Source organism: Phycodurus eques, chromosome 13 (genome assembly GCF_024500275.1).
Source record: "Phycodurus eques isolate BA_2022a chromosome 13, UOR_Pequ_1.1, whole genome shotgun sequence".
Lineage (NCBI taxonomy): Eukaryota > Metazoa > Chordata > Actinopteri > Syngnathiformes > Syngnathidae > Phycodurus > Phycodurus eques.
This window is the reverse complement of record NC_084537.1, coordinates 10,839,262-10,867,256: the sequence shown is the minus strand read 5'-3', so window position 1 is coordinate 10,867,256 and position 27,995 is coordinate 10,839,262. Positions and strand designations below refer to the sequence as shown.

The 27,995-nt window shown below is 40.4% G+C and overlaps 2 protein-coding genes across 5 annotated transcripts; one reads left to right on the top strand and one right to left on the bottom strand.

Moving 5' to 3' along the window:
• Positions 1 to 362: 362 nt before the first annotated feature.
• On the top strand, positions 363 to 15,702 carry grk7a (G protein-coupled receptor kinase 7a). 3 transcript variants are annotated; one of them, XR_009769691.1, is made up of 6 exons: positions 363 to 4,299; positions 4,391 to 7,371; positions 8,568 to 9,023; positions 10,521 to 10,801; positions 12,904 to 13,606; positions 15,666 to 15,702. XR_009769691.1 is itself a non-coding variant. In XM_061694362.1 (6 exons), exons 3-6 carry the CDS (start codon positions 6,775 to 6,777, stop codon positions 13,241 to 13,243), a joined length of 1,674 nt encoding a protein of 557 aa, XP_061550346.1. In that variant the 5' UTR covers positions 363 to 4,299; positions 4,391 to 4,479; positions 6,016 to 6,774; the 3' UTR covers positions 13,244 to 15,092. The 3 variants fall into 3 exon arrangements, 2 of the variants coding, with proteins under 2 accessions (XP_061550346.1, XP_061550345.1); XM_061694362.1 differs by lacking the exon at positions 15,666 to 15,702 and having other exon boundaries at positions 4,391 to 4,479; positions 6,016 to 7,371; positions 12,904 to 15,092; XM_061694361.1 differs by lacking the exon at positions 15,666 to 15,702 and having other exon boundaries at positions 12,904 to 15,092.
• Positions 15,703 to 16,301: 599 nt separating this feature from the next.
• Positions 16,302 to 27,030, bottom strand: atp1b3a (ATPase Na+/K+ transporting subunit beta 3a). 2 transcript variants are annotated; one of them, XM_061694365.1, is made up of 7 exons: positions 26,040 to 27,027; positions 23,552 to 23,680; positions 23,243 to 23,341; positions 21,251 to 21,441; positions 20,663 to 20,713; positions 20,075 to 20,161; positions 16,302 to 19,860 (listed from the first exon to the last, which is right to left on the bottom strand). In XM_061694365.1, the coding sequence occupies exons 1-7, from the start codon at positions 26,149 to 26,151 to the stop codon at positions 19,693 to 19,695; spliced, it is 837 nt and encodes a 278-aa protein (XP_061550349.1). In that variant the 5' UTR covers positions 26,152 to 27,027; the 3' UTR covers positions 16,302 to 19,692. The 2 variants fall into 2 exon arrangements, with proteins under 2 accessions (XP_061550349.1, XP_061550350.1); XM_061694366.1 differs by lacking the exon at positions 20,663 to 20,713 and having other exon boundaries at positions 26,040 to 27,030.
• Positions 27,031 to 27,995: the final 965 nt, after the last annotated feature.

Here is a 27,995-nt window from a genome sequence, read left to right as displayed (position 1 = left end):
ACTCCCCCTGTTATATCATGAATTAATTGTGGCTAATCACAATTTTTGGTTAATTTTCACTGATCACACCCAATCATGATTAATAAAAGTTATGAACCGAATCGGTGACAAAGGGCAACCTTGGCGGAGTCCAACCCTCACCGGAAACGAGTCTGACTTACTGCCGGACATGCGGACCAAACTCTGACTCCGGTCGTACAGCCCGTATCAGGGAGTTCGGTACCCCATACTCCCGAAGCACCCACCACAGGACTCCCCAAGGGACACGGTTGAACGCCTTCTCCAAGTCCACAAAACACATGTAGACTGGTTGGGCGAACTCCCATGCACCCTCGAGGACACTGCCGAGGGTGTAGAGCTGGTCAACTGTTCCACGGCCAGGACGAAAACCACACTACTCCTCCAGAATCTGAGATTCGACTTCCCGACGGACCCTCCTCTCCAGCACCCATGAATAGACCTTATCAGGGAGGCTGCGGTGTGTGATCCCCCTGTTGTTGGAACACACCCTCCGGTCCCCCTTCTTAAAAAGGGGGACCACCTCCCCAGTCTGCCAATCCAGAGGCACTGTCCCCGATGTCCACGCGATGTTGCAGAGGCGTGTCAACCAGGACAGCCCCACAACATCCAGAGCCTTTAGGAACTCCGGGTGAATCTCATCCACCCCCGGGGCCTTGCCACCGAGGAGCTTTTTAACCAGAGGCCTTTACTCTTACTCAAGTAAATATTTGGATGACTACTTTTTACTTTTACTTGAGTCATATTATAAGTATCATAGTCATATATAAGTATCAGTATTCTTACTTGAGTACAATATTTGGCTACTCTATCCACCTCTGCTAATAACAATGAAATGCAGAGGCAATTGTGTATACATAATTGATGGAGTAATTGTACTGTACATTCAGTGCTACCGCCCCTTAAAAGTAAAAAATTAAAAAAAATTTAAATACGAGCCATCGCTCAGACGATTTTTTGTCTTGGGTTGTGAGCAAAAATTTTAGTTATAAGCGCTAGATGGTGGCAGCAAACTTTAAAACAAGTGCTTGCTTCAAGCTGTTTATTGCCACTCCCAGTTGAGGTTTACTGTCACACTTAACATAAAACAAAGACAACTACATGTTGTGTATTTAACCAAACTACATAACTTTGCCTTACAAAATTCCGCGAGCTTGATGTTAACACACAATTCAAAACGCCATGGATAGGCTAACAAAAGTAGCATGGCTGTTGCGGTAGTTCTAACCCTCTAAACAACTTACATTTGAAGACATACGATAGCAACAAGCAGACATACAAAGAAACTCACAGGCATACATAATTCATCCTCTGTAAAAAAAAACGACGAATATTACTGCAGCTTATTCATGACATTCGTCTTCTGTGTTTCGCCGTCAAAACTATCTTTGTGTTATGCCACCCCCTGCTGGCCAAAGAGTGCACATTAGAATTCAATGGGCCTCCATTGAATTAAAGCATGAAATAATGATGTGCACTCTTTTTAATTTATTGCATTCTATACAGTTATGTTATTACTGTATGTTTTAATTTAAGTACAATATTGTGCTATAATCTTCAATATTAGTACATATTACCTACCATGAGATAAAACAATAGACCATACCTAAATTACAAAAAAAGTGTTTACAAAGGTTTACATTGCTGGAATTGCCTCATATTGATAAGCCTTCCACATTGAGCTACATCATGATTTGAGTTCCAAGAAGGCACAGAACTCCCGTTAGTGCTGATAGGATTATGAGTCAATGGGAGAAACAATCCTATAGGGGGTGCAGTCATTCATCCTTTTGTTGAGTGAAGTGGATACACTCTGCCTGGTAAGATTTGGGTCATGGGAATCAGCTGTCTAGCTTTCACTGAAACGGATCCTATTTATTTAGCAACTGGTTTGAGTACCAAGTCAGAACCTTTGGGGCTCCAGCGTTTTAATGCGTGATTTCACTTCCAGGTGAATGTGATGCGACCTGAGCAGCACTGCGGCAGAGCAAAAATGTTTGTTCTTGCTATGCTTGTGTATTTTCTCAGAGCAAAGTCACATACATATGTTTGATTAATTGGACGTATGTGTATAGAGTTGTATCGGATCAGAATCAGAATCATCTTTGTTGGCCAAGGAGTTTGTCTCCAGTAGTTAGAACCACTCCAGTACTACAGCAAAAAAGCCATGATCACAAAATATACATTTAAACTATGAAAAAGGATGGATGTTGATTGTTAAAACTTGACCACGTTTGAAATTCTTCATACAAGTGTAACTTGACTTATGAGTGACCTGATTTAAGAGTTTTTCGTGATACGAGCTGTCGCGCTGATGTTTTTTTTGCTTTAACTTTGGCAAAAATTTGAGATACCAACGCTAGATGTTGGGAGTGAACTTGACTCACTTCACAACAAGCAGCAGTCTGGCAGATAGTGAACAATTCTTCAGAAGAGGCTTCAAGCTGTTTACTGCTACTCCCAGTTCAAACTACCGGTAAACATAAAGAAACTTACACTGTGTATTTAAAACAACCAGATAGCTTTGCCTTGGGAAAGTCCTCTTAATTTAATGTTAACAATTAATGAAAAATGGATAGCGTCTTTTAGGCAGTGTTATTGCTCTATAAACAACAGATTTGCAGCAACACATGTAGACAGAGAGTATAACAATACTCCCAGGCATAGTCTTTATTCTCTGTGATAAAGGCAACTGTTACTGCAGCTCACTGAGCAGGTGTGAGCATATTCTTTGTGCATATTTGTATGTCTGTATTATACTTGGCCCATTGCCCATAGCACGTCTACCAGGAGAAGCACAATGAATTAATGATGATGCACAAACTGTTTAATTCTTTACATTCTATTTCATTATGTTATAATTATATAATTTCAGAAAGTACAATCCTCTAGAATTCGTAATAAAAAACATGTTTTTGTTGGCGTTTTATTGAGGACTGGAACGGATTGATGGCATTTCCATTTATTTCCAAGGGGATGTGTGACTCGAGTATTTTGAGTTACGAGCATCGTTACAGACCAAATTAAACTTTTAAAGGTCCCGTATTTTGGCTATTTAGACATCCATAGAGTGAGTCTCTAACATGGACTTGTTATAAAAGTGTCAATTTAATTAAAAAAAAACACCTTGGTTTTGTCATATGAGTGTCCAGAAAAGGCCCCTCTGACAGCTACTTCTGTTTGATCCAATTTTTTATCCGTTTTGTCCATATTTGGCTAAGAAAAATAAATCGAAAGGTGAATGAACTATGTGTGAAATAGTTAATTCATTCTAATTTTTCACTTGTATTTTTTTTAATCCAGCTTTCCATTTTCTATAGCACTTGTCCTCATTAGGGTTGCGGGTATGTATTACTGATAATCTAATTATAATTAATTAAACCATTTTTATTTATTTTATTTTGCTCTTTTTTACAATAATAATATATTATTAATAATAATACAGGGCGGCACAGTGGATGACTGGTTAGAGCGTTTGCCTCTCAGTTCTGAGGACCGGGGTTCAATCCCCGGCCCCGCCTGTGTGGAGTTTGCATGTTCTCCCCGTCCCTGCGTGGGCTTTCTCCAGGTACTCCGGTTTCCTCCCACATCCCAAAAACATGCATGGTAGGTTAATTGATGACTCGAAATTGCCCGTAGGTGTGAATGTGAGTCCGAATGGTTGTTTGTTTGTATCTGCCCTGTGATTGGCTGGCAACCAGTTCAGGGTGTACCCTGCCTCCTGCCCGATGATAGCTGGGATGGGCTCCTGCACGCCCGCGACCATAGTGAGGAGTGGCTCAGAAAATGGATGGATGGATAATAATAATACAATATTTACAATTTTAACAATACAATATTTACAATTTACAATAATCTCATTAATCAATTGTTTGAATAAAAGGGAAAAAAACAAATTGAATACATACAATTAAAAAATTTCAGTCTACTCAAAGTTGATTAATCAATGACATCATTGATAGAATAGGGCATGAACAACTAACGATTTTTTTTAGTCGACTATACAGGTAACGTTCTAATTCTAGCCGAACTCAATTAATTGATGACATTATTTTTTCGGCATGTTGCAGCAGTCCCCAACCTTTTTTCACACTGTCAGTGTCATAAAGGGATACAAACGAAGTGATGTTGGTCCTTGTTATATGGTGAATAAAATTCTCAGTAGCACACAGTTGTCTGTGCATTCTTGGACATAACATTTTGGCGACAGAGAGTTTCCAAATTCTTGGTCACTTCACGCCACCAACCGCTTTCCTCACCGCAGATCCCATCGTCCTGCTGGTAAGAATATTTTAAAAACAGTGGCGATAGCCAAATCTGTTAAGGCTAACTGCTATTCTTATACACAACCAGTTTATTTTCACATTCACAGATACGTCCAGACGTACAAAGACGTTGCCTTGTTGAACGAACATGTCGCTGCTCCACAGAGCGTTGTATTCCGGTGATGGCAGCAGACAGGTGAGTGCCAAGTAACTTCTATAAATTAGCGAATTGGAAGAGAAGATGCCAAAAATGTGATTATTGATCAGTCGACTTCAAGCGTTAAACGTTGATGCGGATAAGGAAAGTTGACTAATCAATTCAATCACTAGCATAGGATCGTATGGTCATGGCACCTCAGCATATGAATTCTTTTAAAAACATTTTGGTTTAATATTGATTTTGTATTTACTTATTTTATTTTTTTATTTTTATTTTTTAAAATCGTTCACTGGTGCATGCCCACTCAATTTTGTGGTAAAGAAAGATGAGGACCCAAGCGCACGGAAACAGGGAGGCAGGGCTGGATAAATCGCGACAAAAATATTTATTTTCAGAAACAAAAAAGCCAAACAAAAGGTACATGGAAAATTCTAAATAATTTCTCTTAAAAAAAAGAAAAGAAAAAAAAATCTAGATTAAAAGTAACAAAGAAACACAGGGAAACAAAATACCACAACAGGAAAAATGGCAAAACTAGAAACATGACTTGCTGAAACAACAATGATCCAAAACAGACTGAACAATCCCAGGGAGCTAAATACAAACAAACTGCCGAGACGAGGCACACCTGGACAAGACACACGATCAAACATCTAGTAGCGAGTGGCCAAAATAGCACCAGGCTCCTCTGGGTTGTCGTCGTCGTCTCAGCTCAGTTTCTCTGCTCACTCGTTGACGTTTGCTGACATATGACTTAGACCTGTTATCCATTAATTCCTAATAGAGCTCCAATGAGAATTCATGGCTCAGCAGAGATTATCTCATCGTGGTAACTAGTAGGACCTCTTACAGTGACTTATGAGTGTGCAGAATAACCCTCTGACCTGTTGGAAAAGTTAGAAGCCGTGCCCGTTTCATCCACTCAGGGAACTTAAATCCTTACAAGACTCTATGATCCATTTACAACATGACGTTTGACAAATTTGATATGTATGGTAGTCTCTTTTACTGGCAGTATGCCCTTTCGTCTTCTTCAAATACTGCTTCACCACTGAAGGATACTGGCAGAATTTTGTCACGGACCAAAACTTGCCAATTAAGCATGGCTAATTCAGTCGTCATATAAAAATACAATTTAATTACCCGCTCAGGCATATTGTAAGTGAAAAAGTCTGCATTTGAAGCTGTGGCAGCAAGCCTGTGATCTTGTATCGTGCACTGACAGTTTAAGACCATTTCAGAATGGATTAGCTAATATTATTTGAGGTTTATGATATTGAATTAATCTACATTAGTGTCAATGCCAGTACCAAAGATAGCGCATATGACCTCATACTGGAAAATTAAAACCACTGTTGCAGCTCAAGTAAAATTCCCTGATACTGTGCACTACAGTGGACACATTCAAACATGTTAAATGGGAGTCAGCGCAAAGCTGCCACCATTTAAAGTTCAGATGTTCTAGTAGGCTTTTCCTGACAGTATGGTTGCTTTCAAGCAGAAGTCTGAAGGTTTTGTGCTAAGACTGACTGCTTTTTCAAACTGTTCATAATTGCTTCCACCTTGTCTAAGGCCCCAGTTCCAGCTGAAGAAAACAGCCCTAACGCATGATGTTGCCAACACCAGGCTTCACTGTAGGTATTGTGTGTTTTTGGCAAAGAGCAGTGTTGTGCTTGGGTTAGGGTTAGTGTTTAGGGTTAGGGCTAACCCTAAGTACCTTTTGGAGTTATGGCCAAAACGTTCAATCTTCAAAATTTTGTCACATGCACTCGGGAGATTTTGTTATTGTCAATACAACACCTGTATCGAAGCAGGAGTTCAGACCATTCAGAGAGATTCCCTCACCCCTTTGAAACAATATATAAAGCCAAAATGTCTTGTTACATTTTTGTCCATTGTCAATCAAGGAAATTTTGTGAACTGCAATGCAATAAAAAAATTGAAAAAGTTAGTGCACAGTCAACGATCCCTGCTAGTGACTGCTGTACATCATGAACAAATATAGAGGGCCACAAAGCTTCTTAGGACAGAGCCCGCTTACGATTCCCTTTCTGTGCACAGCATCCTTGAATAGACCACACAAAGATACCTAAGCCAAAATCCCTCCCTGGTATTTAATTCTAAATGAGTGATTACTGGGTGTGTCAGTGTGTCTTGGGTTTGCAGGTAGTTTGGGTGAAGGAGCTCATTCGTTCACTGGCTTTTAAGAGTCCTGCAACCTGAGACCCGTACACCCTCAGACACACTGCACCCGTTGCAAGAGGTTTTTCCTGGGTAGTTGCTGAAGAACCCAGTTGCGTAAGGGGGGGCCGACCACATACAGCCGCCAAGATGTGTGACATGGGGGGTCTGGATAACCTGGTGGCCAACACGGCCTACCTCAAAGCCCAGGGTGGTGATGACAAGGAGATGAAAAAGCGCCGTCGCAGCTTGTCTCTGCCCAAGGTGGAGCAATGTGCTGCAGTGCGATCATCCATCGATAAGGACTTTACATCAATCTGTGAACGGCAGCCTATTGGCAAAATGTTTTTCCGTCAATTCCTGGCAAACAATACCGAGTTTAAGCTTGCTGCTGATTTCTTGGACGAGCTTTACGACTGGGATCTGGCTGAAGGTGCAGTAAAAGACAAGGCGCGGCAGAACATCATCAACAAGTTTTGCAAAGCTGACTCCAAGAACTTCTTGTCCTTTCTCACTGGGGAGGCCGCTGACAAATGCAAGGCTGTGACAGATGCCACCTTCGATGAGGTGATGAAAGGCAAAGTCCAAGATGGTGTGAGGGAGTTTTTGATGGGCACACCCTTCACAGATTACCAGGCCAATCCATTCTTTGATAAATTTCTCCAGTGGAAGGAGTATGAGAAGCAACCCATCAGCGACAAGTACTTCTATGAGTTCAGGACCCTGGGAAAAGGTGGTTTTGGAGAGGTAGGACTGGAAATTCATGACATAAAGTCAGTGTGTTTGATAAAATGATGGTTTAAAATTATTAGAGTCCTCAACAAGATAAAAAAAACATGCAATTTTTCTAGAACTGTAACGATGTTGACACAAAAGCTTTTAATGGAAATAGAAATATGATAAAGCATTACATCAACATACATTAATTTGTTTTATAGACCATTAAGTCCCAAGGTACACACATACCTAATAGTTTGATTTTAGAGTACCGTAGTTTTACAGTTTTCAGTATAAATGGTACACAATCAAGAAGTCTTCAAGAATCCCTTTACTGACGACTGAACATAGAACATAGAAGTTCATAAATTATGAGGAGTTTTTCTTCATAAGCTTTAAATGACATTTTCCTCAAATCTGGAAGCTTGTTACAGAAATATTGTGACTGAAATGCTTAAATGTGATTATTTAAAAAAAAACTTTAAACTTTTTTACACTTTAAACGACACACTGTTAGCTACTCATGACTTAACCTTTGCAATTAAACTTGAAGCAACAGTGGTCCTTATGCAACCTGAATGACACAGGATTAAGTACAGATCCTTGGGGAACTCCTTAAATGATTCTGTATCATGCTAAGTGAACTGCTTAGCGGTACGTTTTGCCATACAACTAAGGATAAAAGCAAAGGCCAAAATGTTGAAAAGCATGCAGGAAGTTGAGCTACAAAGACCTGCAAATACAATAAATACACAAGAGAATTCTCAGGGCATTGAATCGATCACAACTGGACTGTAATTGTTGTCTTAGAAGACATTTCACCTCTCATTAACCTACATGAGAAAAATTGTGAGGATTACTACTAAGGCTGAACCCATTACCTATTAGGTGTACAGTATCATTTTCATTTTAAAGAATACCTACTGTGTTGAATATTTCTGAAAATGTCTGCAGTCCAGATTCAACGTAAATGAGAAGTTTGACTTCTTGAATCTATATATAAAGTGCCACTGTTTCAGAGATTATGTCAGTTGTAGGCTAAACTTTAGTCTAATTTGTGAACTGAAGTCACAGAAGTTAGGTACTACAGGGCCTTTTCCCAGCATTTGGCTACTGTATATTTACACAAATTAAAAAGTCCAACAATCAGTGCAGTTATAGTTGAAGGTTGCTTCTGCAGCATTTGGGTCTTTCAATTCAACTATTCACTTGAAACCTTTTCGCAGGTATGTGCCGTCCAGGTGAAAAACACAGGCCAGATGTATGCTTGCAAGAAGTTGTGTAAAAAACGACTGAAGAAGAAGGGTGGTGAGAAGATGGCCCTTTTGGAGAAAAAGATCTTGGAGAAGGTCAACAGTCTGTTTCTGGTCAACTTGGCCTACGCTTATGACACCAATACCCACCTGTGCCTTGTTATGACCTTGATGAATGGAGGAGACCTCAAATACCACATCTACAACATTGGCTATGACGGCAATGGCGTGGACAAGGGCATCGAGATGAAGCGCATCGTCCACTACACAGCCCAAATCACCACCGGTATTCTTCACCTGCATGCCATGGATATCATTTATCGTGACATGAAGCCTGAGAACGTGTTGCTGGACAGTGTCGGCCAGTGTCGACTTTCAGATTTGGGTCTGGCCATAGAGATTGCCCCAGGAAAAACTGTCTCCCAGATGGTAAGTAGAGCCAACTCATAACAGTTACTACTATTTCTCCTCTTATTTGCCTTGGACACTTTTATCTAAATAGCGAGACCTGAGAGACACCAAACTATAGGAATGACAACACTCTTAATTGGTTAATGATGCATCAAAAACAGCACCTCCTTACGGTGCTCAGGTATCATAAGGTAAGGAAGGGTATCATTAGGTCATAACTAAAACTGAATCCACGTTCTTGAGCAGGTTTCAATCTTGGTGGGCTTTTCATTTTAAATCCGGACAGGGATTACTGGACTGTTTAATACACCTGTGCAAATCAGTCTCTCTCTATTCATTAGGTAACTCATCCTTTTGTGATCACATTACTGTATAGTCGAGGCATTTCAGGGGCACCGTTATGTATGGATCCTTTCCTGCAATAAATGTTAACCTTCCATGTTCTTACCATGACTCCTGAAAATATACTCTCACTTCTAGCTAATTAAAGCTTTTTTTGGGATGACGTAGGAACCGTGACATTTTAGTCAAGAAGAAGTGGTCAAGTCCTGACACTTCTTCTGCTATAGAAAAACTCACCTTTGCGTTCATGATGTTTGATTTGCAAAACCACGTATGTCCCGTAAGATGATGAACTTTGAACATATCTTTTGGCCTTTGCTTAAGGTATTTGCTGTAGCAAGGAGTAAGCCCTCAGCGCTATGAATGTCCAGTAATCTCATTATCCAGTTCTGTGATGCTCCTCAGCCAGCTAAAGCGACTGTACTAACCTCCGAGGGCAAGGTTGACTTTGGTCCCCCTAATCCTTTTAATGGGCATTACACAGTCTGTCCCTGATCAGATTAACAGAAAAATAATAGTAGAAGTTTGCAAGCAGAGTGACTTTAAGCTTAGAGAGAGTGAGTTGGTTCCAGCATTGAGTTTAAACTACTCTTGTCTATTAGACCAACTATCAACAGAATCACAAAAATTAAAAAAAGCCCTCCAAAATAAGTTGATATACATTCTAGATTTGCATGGTGCATAAGATAATACAGTTTTTGGCTTTTTGTGTCTTGCCAGCCATAGTCAGATATCTTTGGCCAATTCCTGTCAAGGTTGGTGGAATATTGTAGTGAAGATGGATCAATTGTATAAATCAGTCACGAGAGACTAGGTATTGCCTGTTATGCGTCCCACCTCACGGTTCCTACCAATCCAGAAAAGGTTGGTAGCTATAGTAGAACACTTGTCAGCGTGTAGACACACATGAGTCTTGACAGGTAGTAGGCTTAGCATTAGGATTAAGCTCCTGGTTCGAGACTGCGGGTCACGTCATGAGGGATGGGGGATGGCACAGATACTGGTGGAGGGTAACTAAGCTAAAGGTGAAAGTGAACATGGCAGTAGAGTTCTCTGAAGACCATTTAACCCTGTTGGAAAGTTTCTCTGTGAATGTCATAAGCCTGAGTCTTCATTCATTTACCTTTTAGGCCTACCTCTAAAATATAACTGTACCCTGTCTTACTTCCACAGGCTGGTACTGGAGCCTACATGGCCCCGGAGCTTTTGAACAAAACTCCATACAGGACATCAGTGGACTGGTGGGCGCTGGGCTGCAGCATCTACGAGATGGTGGCCGGCTACACGCCTTTCAAAGGGCCTGAAAGTAAAAAGGAGAAGGTGGAGAAGGAGGAGGTACAACGTCGTATTCTCAATGAGGAACCCAAGTGGGAGCACAAGTTTTTCGATGCCACCACCAAAGACATCATCCAGTTGTTACTCAAGAAGAAAATGGACGAGCGTCTCGGCATTAAGTAAGATTTAGTCGAGAACAGTGATTCACAACCACACTAATGTGGGGAAATGACCCAATTTCACTTAATTAGTCCAAAAATTATTATTTATCAATTTATGTCAGCGACGTATAGTGACAGGCATAGGCATTGAAATGCTCTTCTACTGGATGGCAGAAGGTCCAATTAAGCTGTGTATCCACCAAGAGTAATAGCTTTGTGTCCAATACACGTCTAAATTCCACATTAAGTACATTTGTGAGTAAACTGAGATATCATCATTATTTCAGTATACAGCCATCCCCCGTTCGTTGTTGTTTACGTTCCAGACCAACTCCTGATAGGTGGAAAGCCGCGAGATAGAAAGAGCATTTAAAAAACTTTCTGCATTAAAATACTCTTTAACGCTTTAAACCTTCATTAAGCCAAGGGACAGATTACATTTAGAAAGCACAAAACGTGGATACACAGGTTATTTATGTATCTTCAGCCATCTAGTGGAAGAGCATTTTATTGTCCTCCCCGTGTGTGTCGCTGACATAGATAGTTAAACAAAGATACAATATTAGTAGTAAGTAAATAAATAATTTTCTGACCATTGAAGTGAATTTGGATAATTTCTTGCTACACACCTGAGGATCTCTCACGGAACACTAATATGCCGCGACATACTGGTTAAACACATTCAAACTTATTAAAACACACTATTTGAAGCGGCTCAGAAAATGGATGGAAAATTGTCAGCATAAAATGTATAGAAATACATTAAAATACATAAACATTACAATACAATACTATACATAATAACATCAACACTGCACTTAAATGTTCTTAAGGGTAAATAAAAATTGAACTTAAAAATCTTTTTGGGAAACACACAGTTCTAAAAATAGATGAATGCATATGTGTTGTACTTAAAAGTTAAATAGAACTAAACTGTACTTAACAAATTTACTGTACTGGATGTAAAATACATTTAAGACAAATTATGCACAGTTTGAACATTAACACTAGGAATATGAAAAAGAAGCTACTTAAATAATGATTCAAATAAAATGTATTGCCCAGAAAAGTTAAATGTTGTACATAAACAGATGTTTGAAAACAAAAGCGCGAAAAGATTAAATGGATTTGTTTCGTACTTAAAAGTTGAATACGACTGAACTGTACTTAACAAATGTACGGTACTATCTACAGTGGGTACGGAAAGTATTCAGACCCCCTTAAATTTTCCCCTCTTTTTTTATATTGCAGCCATTTGCTAAACTCCTTTAAGTTCATTTCTTCCACATTAATGTCCACACAACACCCCATATTGACAGAAAAAAAACAGAATTGTTGACATTTTTGCAGATTTATTAAAAAAGAAAAACTGAAATATCACACAGCCATAAGTATTCAGACGCTTTGCTCAGTATTTCGTAGAAGCACCCTTTTGAGCTAATACAGTCTTTTTGGGAATGATGCAACAAGATTTTCACACTTGGATTTGGGGATCCTCTGCCATTCCTTCTTGCAGATCCTCTCTAGTTCTGTCAGGATGGATGGTGAACGTTGCTGGGCAGCCATTTTTAGGTCTTTCCAGAGATGCTCAATTGGGTTTAAGTCAGGGCCATACAAGAGCAGTCACGGAGTTGTTCTGAAGCCACTCCTTCGTTATTTTAGTTGTGTGCTTAGAGTCATTGTCATGTTTGAAGGTGAACCTTCGGCCCAGTCTGAGTTCCTGAGCACTTTGGAGAAGGTTTTCGTCCAGCATATCCCTGTACTTGGCCGCATTCATCTTTTCTTCGATTGCAACCAGTCTCCCTGTCCCTGCAGCTGAAAAACACCCCCACGGCATGATGCTGCCACCACCATGCTTCACTGTTGGGACTGTATTGGACAGGTGATGAGCAGTGCCTTGTTTTCTCCACACATGCCACTTAGAATTAAGCCCAACAATTTCTATCTTGGTCTCATCAGACCAGAGAATCTTATTTCTCACCATCTTGGAGTCCTTCAGGTGTTTTTTTTAGCAAACTCTATACAATTTAATGGGGTCTGAAAACTTTCCGTACCCACTGTATCTAACAAGGAAGCCATTGTCATTTTTAAATTGTTTACATTCTTTGCCTTTTCTTTAGGGACAACCTGGAGGACCCCAGGAATCACCCGTGGTTCAAGAGCATAAACTTCGCCCGTCTGGAGGCCGGTCTGGTGGCGCCCCCGTGGACACCCAAGCCCAACGTGGTCTACGCCAAGGACACGGGCGACATCGCCGAGTTCTCCGAAATCAAAGGCATCGAGTTCGACGCCAAAGATAACAAATTCTTCAAGGAGTTCAGCACAGGCGCAGTGTCCATCCAATGGCAGCAGGAGATGATCGAAACGGGACTGTTCGACGAGCTAAGTGATCCCAACAGGAAAGAGGGTGGAGGAGATGTGGATGATGAAAAGAAGTCCGGTACTTGTATATTGCTGTGAGAGGACTCCTTGTTCATTTTTCACATCACATGCACACTTTTACCCTTTTCAAATCGGACACATTTTTTTCAGGTAAAGAGCACGTTAGTATGCAACGTCTCATCTCAGGATGTTGCTCTACTGGACGACAGAACGAGGGTCAAACTAATACATTGTTCCCCTGCTATTCACGTTGGTCTAGTACCAATACGAAACCAGGCAGCATTCTGGACCAGTTGCCGCTGTTGGATTGATTTTTTTTTTTCTTTTTCTCCCCCAAGCTCTTCCCCTCACTTCAACATAGTTCCTTGACACCAAGATGCCACAAGATGGCGCCAAATAATGTTAGACATGGCTTTACCTGAGAACAAAAACAGCGACTAGGTGAGTCCTTCAGTTCAAATTCACGAATATGCAGGAGTTTCACTGTACCTTTAATCATGTCACCTTGCATGCACTTTGACCAGAAATGTCAGCTGGGGGTCTTTACATCTTTAGAACACTTCCACACAAGTATGAAATTAATTCACGAAGTAAGAGGCAGGTTGAATAGAAACGGAGCAGAGGTGGCAGACGTACTTACACTCTGTACTTAAGTAGAAGGACTGGTACAGGGTAGAAATACTGATTTACTCTTTAAGTAAAAGACTGCAATGCAACAAAAGTAAAGATGTATTCTTAATGTCAACTGTATCCAAAATTCATTTTGATAACAAGCGTTTTCAACTTACTAACAACAATTTTTTTAAATAGATAACGATAATGGAAAAAATACACCTGATCTGCAAGTGTTTTTTCGGATTAGACGGAGAATTTTTGAATGCCAGAAACTCTGAATCTGTTGCATCATCGTCGCTGGTTTACGTTCCGCCTTAAGAATCCCCAAGATCTCAAATCAATCAAGATCTGAACTGGGGTTAACTTTACTTCTCTTTTAGTTACGCCATTTTTTTTACATTGTGTCCTCATCTGCGGATGTTGAAAGAAGTATTTTGACAAAAGAGCTGAAAGTACAGATCCGTTTTCAAATGTAGGCAATAAAGAAAAGTCGCCAGAAAAATAAATACCCAAGTAAAGAGACCTGGAAAATCTGCTTAAGTACAGTAGCTAAGTATTTGTACTGTGTTACTTCCCACCACTAAAACTAGACATTATAATGGCTGGAAATGTGCTTTTGTAACTACTGTAGTTGGAATCTGGTTCAATCTTAAACCTCTGATCTCTTTGTTGAACCTTTAATTTAACTATTAAAGTGGAAAAAAAGTGTAAATGTTGTACATAGAGTACATCTGTATATCTGTTTACCCTGAGTGAGGAGCAATGGTTTAGTACTTCTTATGTTGGTGCTATGAGAAAAATCAACTAATTAATAGTTATGTTATGAATGGCCTCTTATTAACTGAGAATTGGAAGGACGTGGGACATTTGAGAGGAGCTGGGTGATGAATATTTATACTGGAATGTTCTATTCTGTGCAAATAACTCAAACCAGATGTTGAAGAGACATCCACACAGGGCATTGTTCATGTTCTCAAGAGAATTTAGCAAGCCACATTATGCACAGTTTGAACAGTAACACTAGGAATATAAGCAAAAATACCTAAGATACAATACGATTGCTCAATAGAATAAAAATTATATTTACACGCAAATGCCAGGAAAAAATTCATGAAAACTGTGGTGTTTCAGGACAGTATGAATGTTTCTAAGGGTAATTATTTTGCTGAAGGTTTTTGATCTTCCCAGATTTTGATCTTAAGTTTTTACAGTTAATGTTATAATGAAGACTAAATGTACGTACTTGTAAATATACCACAAGAGAAGTTTTAACATAGGAGAATCACATGTAAGGATGACATTTCATTAAATAAAGTGCTAAATATGTCTTTTAAAACATGTCTTGTCTGTCTTTTGGTATAGACCAGAGTTTTCCCACACTTCTTCATGTTTTCATACAGAATAATGGAAGAAAGAGGGGAACCCACTGCGTTATGTTTATGAAACATTGTAAAACCAGTTCGATATGCTCTTCCCCAAAAATGTTTTTTCTTGTTTTCCGAAAACATTAAAACATGACTCAAGCCACTATGCTATTCGGCTAATTACGAATTTAAAGGGAAAAAAAATCTAAAATCTCAGTTAACGGTGACAAAGCAAAATGTTATAAGTATTTGTGTCATTTTTGTTAAAGAAAAACAACATTATATTGTCAATTGAAAAATACCAAAGTGCTTGGTCATTTTTTTTCTTTGCATACCCCTGGTAGACAAACTAGTCAAACATGATCATATCAATTGCATTAATCCAGTTGGATTTGCTGCCTGCGTCCATGGCTGTGCTTCAGGCCTGCACTGGCTGGCAAGTTCAACTCTTAGCTGATAACGGGATAACCCGTGTTATCCTTTTCACCTTCTTTGTGTAAATCATCCTCAAATCCCTTAAGGTTCTCAAGCATCCCCATGCAACTGCCAGGGCGTCCATCTGTGCAAAAAGAAGATTAAAGGTAAAAGCGGGGATTGATATGTGATATTTATTAGAAATGACTTGCAGTGCTATCTAAATGAAAGTCAATATTGAAAAAAAATCAACTGCAGATGTAAAATTTATACGGTTTCATGACTGCTTTATCGGCCCGACTCAAAGAAGCGTACGGTGTATTTTAGGAGAGGCTTAATCCCACACAGATTATCCTTCGGACACAGAGAAGTGCTCAATGGACGGAGATATTGGCTGGAAAAAGACAAAAGGCGACACAGGTGGCTAATGCATACTCACACTCTCTACTAAGTACAAGTACAGATACTTGTGTGAAAATAGACTGGAGTAAAAGTAGAAGAAATAACTTGACTCCTTAATAAGTACAAATGTACAGACTGAAATGAACTTCAATTCAAAAGTGAATATAATGTTTTTTCCCAGTCACGCTGTGAATGTTCACGAAGTTCACTCTGTTTGTGCCCTCATGGCGCGACTGACTGGGGACCAGTCCAGGCTGTACTCCAAAATCAGCTGTGATAGGCTCTAAAATTAGGGATAACAAAAAAAAAAACAAGACAGGCAAACGAGTGTCCTTTTTTTTTTTTCCTTCAAAATCACTTTTATTTCACAATTTATTTCATCAGGTCTTAAGGCACCCTGAGATGTTACAAGTTGTTCTTTCAAACATGGGTTCCTTTAAACACTGTGTAAACATAGTTTTGAATAAGATCATTTCCTGTAAATATTTAAATTATTTCTTTACAATCCACAGACGTTGTGTTTTTGTGACAAAAATACAGTGTGAATTAAGTAAATATGGTCGATAGTGTTTACAGTAGATATATATACATTGAGTAAGAGTAATAGACTGGCAGACAATCAGATCAACGGGCCGAAGAAGAGAGAAAACTAACAAACAATATTTGAGAGCCGGAGAGAGATAGAGATCACGTAGTGATATTTAGCACATACTTACAGGTAATGCTGAACTTTGCGATGCTTTTTATTGATCTTTTTTTCCTCGTTTGTCTCACCGCACCTCTCTGACGTCGAAGCAATTTACAGTGTACTTAGTGTGTGTGTGCGCATGTTTGTCTCCTCAGCTTGTATCTATGGACAACACTTCGAGCATTGATTCCATATCCTTCATATTCAGTTTAAGGTGTACTAGTACCCTCTTTGGCCTCACCACAATGATAGAATGACTGTGTCTTACTAGTAATGTTTTTTTCCACGACTAATGTCACTTTTGACCCACGAGTATGCAATTAAACCTTACTAGTAAATTATTGTGCTGCACTAGTAACACTACTAGGCCCGACTCATAGGCATGTGTCATGCACTAGTAGCTACCTGGACCCAAATGCCCACTATTAGTTTTGCATCACTAGTGACATGTAGTTGTCCTACTTGAGTGCAGAAATGACAGCTGTAGTGAAAAAAAAAGTTACTAGTAAGACATGGTCATTATACTAGTGAACTAAATTGTATTACTAGTGCGGACAAAGAGAGAACGCCTTACTAGTAACATTTTAACCTCTACTATTGCCGCTTTTAGCCTACGAGGACACAAATTCACCTTACTTGTAAACTACTGTGCTGCACTACTAACACTACTAGGCCCAACTAGTAGGCATGTGTCATAAACTGGTAGCACCAAAATGTTCACTAATAGTTTTGCCCCATTCATAACATGTAGCTGTCCTATCTTCTAGAGTGCAGAAATGTAATAAAGCAGTGAAAGGTAGTAGTGGGAAAAAAACATGCTGACTTGTCTTACTAGTGAGGCCAAAGAGCGTGCTAGTACATGGACCTTAAGCTGGAAATGAAGGATATGGAATAAATGCTCAAACGGCTTCCCATAGCATCGGAGCAAGACAACATATCTAATCCTGAAGGGCTCACCCACATGTCGGCTGTTGCAATGGAGAGGTGAGCACACAGGAAGACAGACTGACCGAAAAACAGACAGGCAGACATGCAGACAGGCAAGACGGACGGCACGAGACTAGGTTGCGGCGACACGTGCCCCAACACAAAGATTTATCTATTATTCCCTAAATATGCTAAGGATCACTATGTATTTATATGTAGAAAGATATTTTTTTTTTCATATACAGGAATACAGTTGCTATATTATATTATCAACATATGGATTCTTTGTGGTGTAATATGTGACACTTTTGCAAAAAATAAAAATAATAATAATCATAAAATAAGTGCTGGAAATGAGCTACCGGACTTCTTCCCCCACCATCTCACAACAAGATAAGAATCCTCGTATTCTCTCTCAGGACCATCTTTAATGCTGTCGTTCGTATACCATACGACTATGGGGGGATGAAAACAACACTGCTCTCTTCCGGGGATGGAAGATCTATCGAAAGGTGTTAAACTCAAAAGCCCTGGGGCACCACATCAGCAATGAGTTTTTCTACTTCATAGTTGTTGCTAAATGGATTTGTTTGTTTAGTTTGGGCAGATTATCTGAACCAAAGTCAAACATTTTCTTCGATTTGAACAGATATTACAACCAAACAAAAAGATTGGGATATTTGACTTTCAGGTGAAATTTGAGGATGAATCGAAAATGCACTAGAACCTTTCCAGGTGACCAATATATTTCCAAGGACGACGTTGTGGGGAAAATGACTTGTTCCGTTCGAGAATACCTGAAATAAATAAGACAACGTAACTTGCGCCGTTTATTCTCTGTCAGACAATTGGAGACGTGCAGGTCTGGCCAAGTGAAGGTCGCAAACACTGATTTTTATACCTCCATGTAAATGGTTCAGACCTACACGCATAATGCAGGAAGACACAGACGATTAGCACGATAGGATCCGAAGGGGAGGTCTCACACCTCCGCCTTTCGGTATTGTTCTCGATCAGAAGAACTGGAGTAGCTCTTGATTGAATAATCGAATTCATCACAAGTGTTGCAATTCAATATCGAATTTACAGGAACACACTGAAATAAGTTATACTAATATCCTGTCCGAAGCCTCGCCATCGCGAGAGAGACTGGAAAAGTCACAGAAGTGGACATAATGGAACCATTTTGTAGTGTAACTTATTTCAGTGTGTTCCTATACCTTCAGTTGTGAATCACAACACTCGTGACTCATTGAAGATTCCAGAGACTCCAGTTAGTCTGATCAAGAATAATACAGAAACGAGAACATTCTGTCTGAAGCCTCGATATAGAGAGACTGGAAGTGTCACAGAAAGGCAGAGAAGTGGACGTCCTTGAAAAACACCTGCTGTGAATTTTGCCTTTCACTTCTTTGTTAGAAGACAGCAAGTTGTGCAAAAAGTACATTTACAGTTGGACATTCATACGTTTCGAGAAGGTGCAATTAAGTTCACCTGTCAATGTTCTAGAGCACTTTAGGTTCATCATGAGATTTCACTCAAAAGCCCAATATCCCCAACTTTTTGTGGGTAGAATACCAATCAAATGCTTATCCAATGATGTATAGGTAATCATATGATGTGATGTTCACGTTGATACCTTTTTACAATTTTCACAGCCCTAACGGCTCTCCGAGTGAAACCACAACTAGGATGTAGCCCGCGACAAAAATGAGTTTGACACCCCTGATCTACAAAATATGAAGAAGTTGCATCGGCGATAACACGACAGCTCCAAATGGCTTGCTTGCGTTGGCTATAAATTCAGCTAATCACATCGAAATGAAAGCAAAACGGGGATGACTTGTGCAACAGGTGGAAGGGATGGATCAGGAGCACAGCCTGTGTCTTGTTCTCTTGGGATCTTTTGCGGAGGTCAGCAAGGAATCTTGAAGGAAAGAAGGGTCATTGTCATCAAAGCAACATTCGTAACTGGCTCTCCGACTACGGGCCGGACTAATCTGCCTCATCCCGAATGCTGTCTTGAGAGGGATTTGACACTTCCTTCCTCAGCGAATGTGGGCAGCCTCCACACCGGCTGGGGGTTCCTTTTGACCGGCAATTTCCCTCTTTTTTTTTTACTCCACCACCTTGATCCTGAAGGTGACGCGGCCCAGGAACTTATCCCTCTCGTCGTTATTGCGCAGGTTAGAGCCCTCTACCCGACACTCCACCGACAGCTCCTTGTTGTAGTCCTCCTTGTTGAGCAGCAGCTTGACGGCAACCAGGGGCTGAACGTAGTTCATCTGGACCACAGGAGGTACACAGTGAACTGTGGATCAGTGGTGGGAAGTAACAAAGTACACTACAAATACTTGAGGATTATACGCAAATAGATTTTTCAGAGTTTCATTTGCTCAGTAACCAATCTCGTAACTACATTTACTCGTACAGCGGTACCTTGACTTATGAGGGCCTCAACTTATTATTATTTTTTTTTTACCCGAGAGAAATACTCACGTGAGCTTTCTTGCCATAGTAGGGGAAGTACATCTGGTCAATGCGGCCCTTTCTGGGGAAATACTGCATCTGAACTGGGTTCTCCTTCTGCAGAGCAGAATACATGTTAATGGAAGCATGCCTTATATGGAATTTCTTTCAACAAAACACTAAGCGATGACCCTCTTTTGTTAGTGTGGAGTTTGTAATGAAGTGGAAAGCATGGTATGCTTTGTTGTAAATTTGCTATTTGCAGCGCACATTATGCTGATTGCACTAATAATGGCTTGAAAATGGCACAGGGGTGGGTTTTGGCGCCATTGTGACTTTACTACGCAGTTATTCTTATTCTGGCCTATTATTCCCGATACTTGACATACCAGCTTACCCTAAGGTCGCCACTGACAGCATGCAGAAGAAAGTCAGTAAGAAACAAAACAGACAGAAAGGGGGAGGGAAATGAAATCAAGATCAACAAAACAAAGTGGTCACACTGTTCTGCTCATCACAGCTTTTTTTTTTTTTTTTTTTTTTTAAATGACAGAAATGAAAAAGACAAAAACAAAAATACACATACAAGCACATCTATTTGGGAGGGAAAAAGTTTACTTTGACGGTGCAGTTGACGTAAGGGTCCCCGATAGGCTTCAGGCCAATAATCTACAAGGTGAGCAGAGAAATGAATTCAAATCAAAGCACTGCCCAAAACTCTATTACTGAATTTGTAACTGTCATTCTACTATTTGTTCCCATGAAATTGTATTACTCTATTCCTTACAGTCTATTCTCTTCATTTCATAGTGTTTCTCTTGGTACTTGATGTGGATGTTAAGATTTCTTTTCATCCAATCAAATTTCAGCCTTTCTGTGTTGCCATGTCAAACTAATCTGCCCAGGGCCTTCAGAATCACAATAAAGTCAGCATTTTTCTGTCCTCTCATCTGTTGGTCTGAGCAAAAGTGTTCAACTAGCAAAATACATCTGTAGCGAACTGCACACATTGATACATTTAATAATAAGCAAATCAGCTGAGTACCATGTATTATATTTACAAACTGACGAGGCTGTATTAAGAGTTGAATTAAGTCAAGTTATTTCTCACTAAAGGCCCAGGTACCAAATACATGGACCACCCCCACCCCCCCACCGTATGATTCCTATCATTTTACAAGGGATAGGAGTTGTGGTTTTAGTCACCCTGTTGAGTTTCAGAAGCACGCATGGTCTTCCCTCAGAGTAACCAAAGTTTGTGTCAGACAGGCCAGAGCAGAAGCTAAGGTAGCCTCTCTTGAAGCGGCACACTTTCTTTTCCAGTTCCTCATCCTGCAGGAAATACTTCCCTTCGGGGCAGTCCAGATTCTTCTCCTGCTCTGTGTCATTGTAATCCTCTGAAAGGTGGAGGCGGACACAGGTCAGATAGCAGTTGTGTGCAGTACCTTGACTATAGTATCCATTATACTGTGCAGTATGAAAAACATCAATAGTAAAATGCAGTGAAAAGTCAATATGTGTGCAAAATAATAAACATTTCAGCAGTCTCACTGGATTTTCATTCTCAGGCTCGGATTGGCTGCTGGTGATCTTCACACGTTATTGGATTTTAATTTAGCTTTAAGCACTTTTAAGCTCTATGATGGGCCCCGAGCATCCTGCATCTTCAAAGGCTTCTGGGAGGAAGATCCTGACCATTCAGGAGAAGATAAAACTCCTGGATACATTCCAGGAAAGTCAGAATTATGCAGACATTGTATTGATTTCTGTGCCCTGTCGACATAACATAATAATGGAACTCCATAACTTAGGCATTACTGCCATGCACGGGTATTCACAGCACTTATTTTCACAGTATTTTCTACATATAAAATACTTTAATACTTTACCAGTGATGAGAGATTGTGATTTTCTAGGAATGTTGCTGATAATTTGAAAATGTTATGTCGCAGAGATTTATAAAAAATAAAGTCTTACATGTTGATATTGATGTGTTTCTTACCTTGTTAAATCATTGTTGATAATTACATTATTGTGAGAAATCATTACCATGATCAGTGTCTTCACACAGATTAATATCAGTCCTGCATTTTTTTCCTGTACTGGTTATATTCACGAGGGTTGCGGCAAAAATTACAAACTCATTCACTGCTGTGGACGTTTACATTTGTCAACGGGAATCCAACCGTTTACTCCCAAAGGCGTATATATTCGTCAAGTACATTTTTCAACGGTAGGCATAGAACACAATGTAGAACACAGCCCAGCTTGTTTGCATAATTCAAGCTTCTATAACTGTAATGACAAACACACCAGTGGATGGCAGTGTTGCATCACTGTGGATTTGAGATCAGCACAGGTTTTGAGTAAAAGATAAAGATTAGGCTGTGAATCTGGACTTGTCACATCAATTATAAGGGAGAGAAATGCCAACACGTTGGAAGTCTGACGTTTGGCATCTTACAGTCAGACAGTATGAGTATATATGTATATATATATATATATATATATATATAGTATAAACAGATTGTGTGTGTCGCAATCATGAGAAAGATGTGATGGAGTGAATGACTAACGGCGTGTAAGTAAGTCACACTTGAGCTCTCTCTCTCTCTCTCTCTCTCTCTATATATATATATATATATATATATATATATATTACCGTCAAAGTCACTGTTCTGTCTGACATGTTTCTTTTCATGAAAAGCTTTGTTATTAGTGAAACCTACCCATGTTCTACTGCTGATTACTAGCGAACAGAGAAAACATAGGAACCAAGTTTTTGGGTAAAAGAAGACAATTCTTTGTTTTGGTACATTCAACCAATTGTACCAAAACAAAGAATTGTTTTCTTTGTTTTGGTACATTCAATGCTTATATTGTCACTAAACAATATTGCGTGGGTCTTGTAAGATAAGTCAACATGCTCGCAAGTGGCTGGCAATATGGGGAACTCTGGTTGGAAACCGCTTGGCAGTTAATGAGTTAATAATAACAACACTTGATGAAAAGGTAATATGGGCAAATTTGCTATTTCAGAAGTGTGTATGTAACCGGTAGGCCTTCCCATTAATCATTACCCAAGAAGTATTGTAGCTCTCGGTTTCAAAAAGGTTTGTGACCCCTGCGCTATACCAATATGACAAATCTGCCTTGACAAGAACATCAATATAAATATGAATGCATCACGGCTCTCACTTTGCAGGAATGACTCCAGGTTTTCCACGTACTGTGCATACTTGAGGGGCTCGGATTTGTTGAACACGATGTCCAGAGAGTTCGGACGGATGACCAATCCTGGAAGGGAGAGAGAGAGAGCAGGAATGTGAAGGAATCCAAGCAGGTCGATACATATACAGGAAAGCCAAAACTACATTGTAGTACATTTACTCCAATGGCATCTCATTATATGACTAATCAAGCATGAATAATGGATGGAGCTGTGTTGGCAATTACTGTAGCTGAAAGCTTTACCGTAGCGCACGTGAGGACGGAGGAGACACTAACCTGGGAAAGGAACGCGGTCTCTGTACCTGGGCACGTTGTCATCCAGGGTGAGCAGCATCACCCACATGGTCAGGGTGAACATACCGGCCAGAAAGCAGTAGAACACCAAGTAGAACAACAAGATGAGAGCTACAGGGGGGAAGGGGGGGGGGGGTCAAGATTGGACCAACACAAAGAGAAAAGTAATGAATCATTTATTACCTGCCGCAAACAACAACAATCTATTTTCCACATCATCTCTTCATTTGAGTGTTCTATCCCCTGTGGGGGAAACCATTTTGGATCAAGGGGGAAATGCTGGCTACTGTTAAAAAATACGGGTGCTGACTTTCATCTTAAGGGATGAAGCTGCAGCATTCGACACATAACGTCTGCATTTCTCCACTGCAGGTAAAAAAGGAAGCCTGAAAATGTTTCACCGCACTGCATAAAAACAGGGCTTAAAAAATGGAATCAGTACAGTATTACTTAACTTGAACAAAATGAGCTGCCAGTACGGCACAGTGGGCGACTGGTTAGCACATCTGCCTCACAGTTCTGAGGACCGGGGTTCAAATCCCGGCCTCGCCTGTGTGGAGTTTGCATGTTCTCCCCGTGCTTGGGTGGGTTTTCTCCAGGCACTCCGGTTTCCTCCCACATCCCAAAAACATGCGTGGTAGGTTGATTGGAGACACTAAATTGCCCTTAGGTGTGAATGTGAGAGCGAATGGTTGTTTGTTTATATGTGCCCTGCGATTGGCTGGCGACCGGTTCAGGGTGTACCCCGCCTCTTGGGCGAAGATAGCTGGGATAGGCTCCAGCGCGCCCGCGACCCTTGTGAGGATAAAGCTGTCCAGAAAATGGATGGATGGAGCTGCCAGTAGAACAGGAAGGATTTCTTAAAACAAGTAGCTAGCCTCAAAATCCCCTTAATTGAATTTAATTTGATCTTAATCTTAATTTAATCTAATGAAGTCAAAACACACACAATCTCAAATCATCTTTCCCCATTGGAATGGATGGAAATGTCATAAATCCGTTGAGCCCCACCCCCAAAAGAAAATGCATAATGTATTTATAATAAGGAAAATAGCATTTGCCAATATTGTACTTTATAAAAACTTAGAGTAATTATAGAATTAGAAAAGAATTAAACAGTTTGTGCATCATGATTTAATGTTTCAAATTCTAGTGTTCCCACCTTGTCCACTGGGGGGCAGTATAATACAGTTATACAAAGGATAAAGTATGCCTGTGAGTATTGTAATATTGTCTGTCTAGATGTGCTGCTCCACAGTTTGTGCTCAATTATACATAAAGGGTTAAAACACCAAGACTTCCAATGCTATCTGTTAGCCTGTCATAGCATTTCACATTATGTGTTAGCATTAAGCTAGCGGGAACATTCTTATGGCAAAGTTTGGTTGTTTTAAATACACAGGGTATAATTCTCCCTGTTTTATATTTAGTTTGCCAGTAAACTTCATACGCAATAAACAGCGTGAAGTCTGTTTTTTGAAGAATTGTTTTTTGTTGTGCCGACCCATCGCCAATTAAGACTTCTGTCAATTGTGTGAAATTGTTGATTAATCACATCTCAAAGAAACTGAGGCAAATTGGATTCCACTACTCGGCTGTGACCAGCAGAGGCGCTGTTATTTCGGTTTGGACTAGTTTGTGAAGAAGAAAGACAATTTCTACTGGCATAATTATTTGTCAAAACAGGAGAAAAGAACATTCTGACAAAGATTTAGCCTTACCGTTACAATCAATCGTTTGTTTATTTTTGTGCATAGTCAATCAAGGAAATGTAATCAAATGTATTCAAACACTGCAACAACTGGGATTATTATTTTTTTTTTTTTGGGAAAAGAAATATTTAAGCAAAACCCAACCCCTAATTAAAAGGATGGGAGAGACCCCTTCTATCAGCCCCATGCAACTCCCTTTTCTGTCATTCCTCCCAGAAGTATCCCACAATGCTTAGTGCACGAAGTGGGGTTGTGGGAGGGAAGAAGAGAGGGGAAAAGAAGAGAGGGAATCCCATTTGACCTTGACAGGCATGCTAATGTAGGCGGCCATGCAACTGCAATGGAGCATCCCACTGCACAGCAGCACGGGGGAGGGGCGGGCTGCATGACGGCCCCCGCTCTGCAGCCTATAGGAGCCTGACGTTTTGTTACTACCTCTACCCATGACCATCATTACATAAAAGCATCATATAGGTGCAGCCGGGGCGTGCTGATGTACTGAGGCCCAACGCTGTTCTAATTCGTGCACATGATTTAAAAAATATATATTTGAATTCAAATCCAATTTATGTGTTCATGACTCATTCCTGCATCCTTGCATGTGTAGCTATGCATATCTTCATGGTGCAAGCTTCTCTCTCTACACCTTCATGTAGGCCTGTGATGGTCCCTCACATCCCCCCTCCCCATTTTTTTGGGAGGCTCACATCTTTAAATGCAGTATGAAAAAATAGGGTATACCAGGGGGGTTTTCTTACCCCAACTGCCGGCCGTGCGCCCCAGAACCTCGCCGGTCCTCGGGTTGTAGAAGGAGTCCTTCCAGCTGGACGTTTCCGCCTTGTTGGCCGGTTTATCCTCCGTGCTCGCCATGCTGGGATTCTTTTCAAATATGTAGGGAGAAGGGTAAACGTCCTAAAAGTAAATCCCCAAAATATGGGGTAAAAAAAATAAATTAAAAAAATGCACCAAAGCGCAGAGCGGTTGATGTAATGAGGCGAAGAAGCCGGTGAGTGGTCGGATCAATGGTTGGGAAGGAGTGGGCGGTGGAGATAGAGGGAGCGCTTAGCAAGCAGGCACAAGGAAAGGAAGGAAGGAAGGAAGGAAGGAACATAAAAAAATCCCAGAAAAAAATCCAGTGACGTCGACAAATGCCCCTCGGTGGCAGCTGATGTGGAGGAAGGATGCGCATTGGTCGCCGGCGCATGAGACGCGCACCCATTACAAATATAGGACGCACTATCTTGCTTTCTTATCATCACTTTATGCTCCATCCGCGGTTTACGGTCGTGCATCTGCTTGTCCCAGTTAATACTGCACAGTGTGTTTAAAGGAAAGGATGTGGTTTTGTGTGTATTTCTCTCTCTCTCTCTCTCTCTCTGATTGTGATTTATGGCTTGTAGCGCACATTCCAGCATGCAGGCGATGCACAGCCGGCATGTTTCTCGTTGGGTGCTATTTGTGTCTGACTGAGCATATAGTTAGATATTTGGGGCATTTGCCAACCCTTGTTGCTATGGCAATGGGACACTATGCTGAAGCCACAGTGTAAGGGAAAGCGGGAGAGGGAAGCTAATACAGTAGATTGTTTTGATTTGAGGGATTTTTTTTTTCTTTTTTCTTGTATTAACTGTGAAGTATCGAATGTTGTGATTCTGTACCAGGGCCTGCGGTGGGGACTCAGCTGACTTAATCCACCTCTTGATACCACCACCATCACGTCACGATTAAAAAAATATATATATCAATACTCTACCAAAAAAAGCAATAACAGCTTGCAAACTGTGGCAGGTATACTGGGGCAGTTCAGAATCAATATTCATTGAATAGCATGACAAAAACAAAATTTTTTTACATAAAGTGCATCATACTCACCAGAGATGCTGATTAAAAAATGGATTAATGTGTGTAGCTGCGTAGCTACAGACGTGTTATACTAGTTGAACAGTTTTGCTCTGACCAACCAATCAGAGGCTAGAGAAATGCTAACAGTTTGCTGGCCCTGTGAGGATAAATTTGAAATCTGATTGGTGAGGGAAACAGTCCCGTTGTGACTGCTGACCAGTCCAGGGTGCAGTCTGCCTGGGATAGGCTTCCTGCAATGCCGAACAGGATAAGCAGTTTTGCAAATGGATGGATGGATCTTTTTGTTAGCCCGTCTATGGCGTTTCACATTATATGTGAGCATTAAACTAGCAGACTTATGTTAGAGGAAATTACACGATTTGATTGAACATTTTGGCGTTTTATTATATAATATTTAATTACAGATAATATTTAATTCTCTTTTGCGTTATTTAAACTGAGGGTGACAAATATCGAGAAGCAACCACGCTTTACCACTTATTTGGAGAACTGCACGAGAATGAGAACAGATGGTAAGGAGTACTTCAAAAAGTGTGTTTTTTCACATTTTAATAAGTTTAAATGTGATTTAAGTGTGTAGGGGAGGTACAACTGCATGATAAATAAAATATCTCTATATATGGTTGGCAGTTCGTATCCCTGCCCGAGCACGTTGTCGCCGTGTCCCTGGGCGAGACACGTAACCCACATTGCCTATGAATGAATGTTGTTAGATGTTTGTTGGCGGTCAGAGGAGCCGTAGGCGCAGAATGGCAGCCGTGCATCCGTCAGATTGCCCCAGGGCAGCTGTGGCTACACAAGTAGCTTACCACCACTGGGGTGTGACTGTTGAGTGAATGAATAATGCGTGC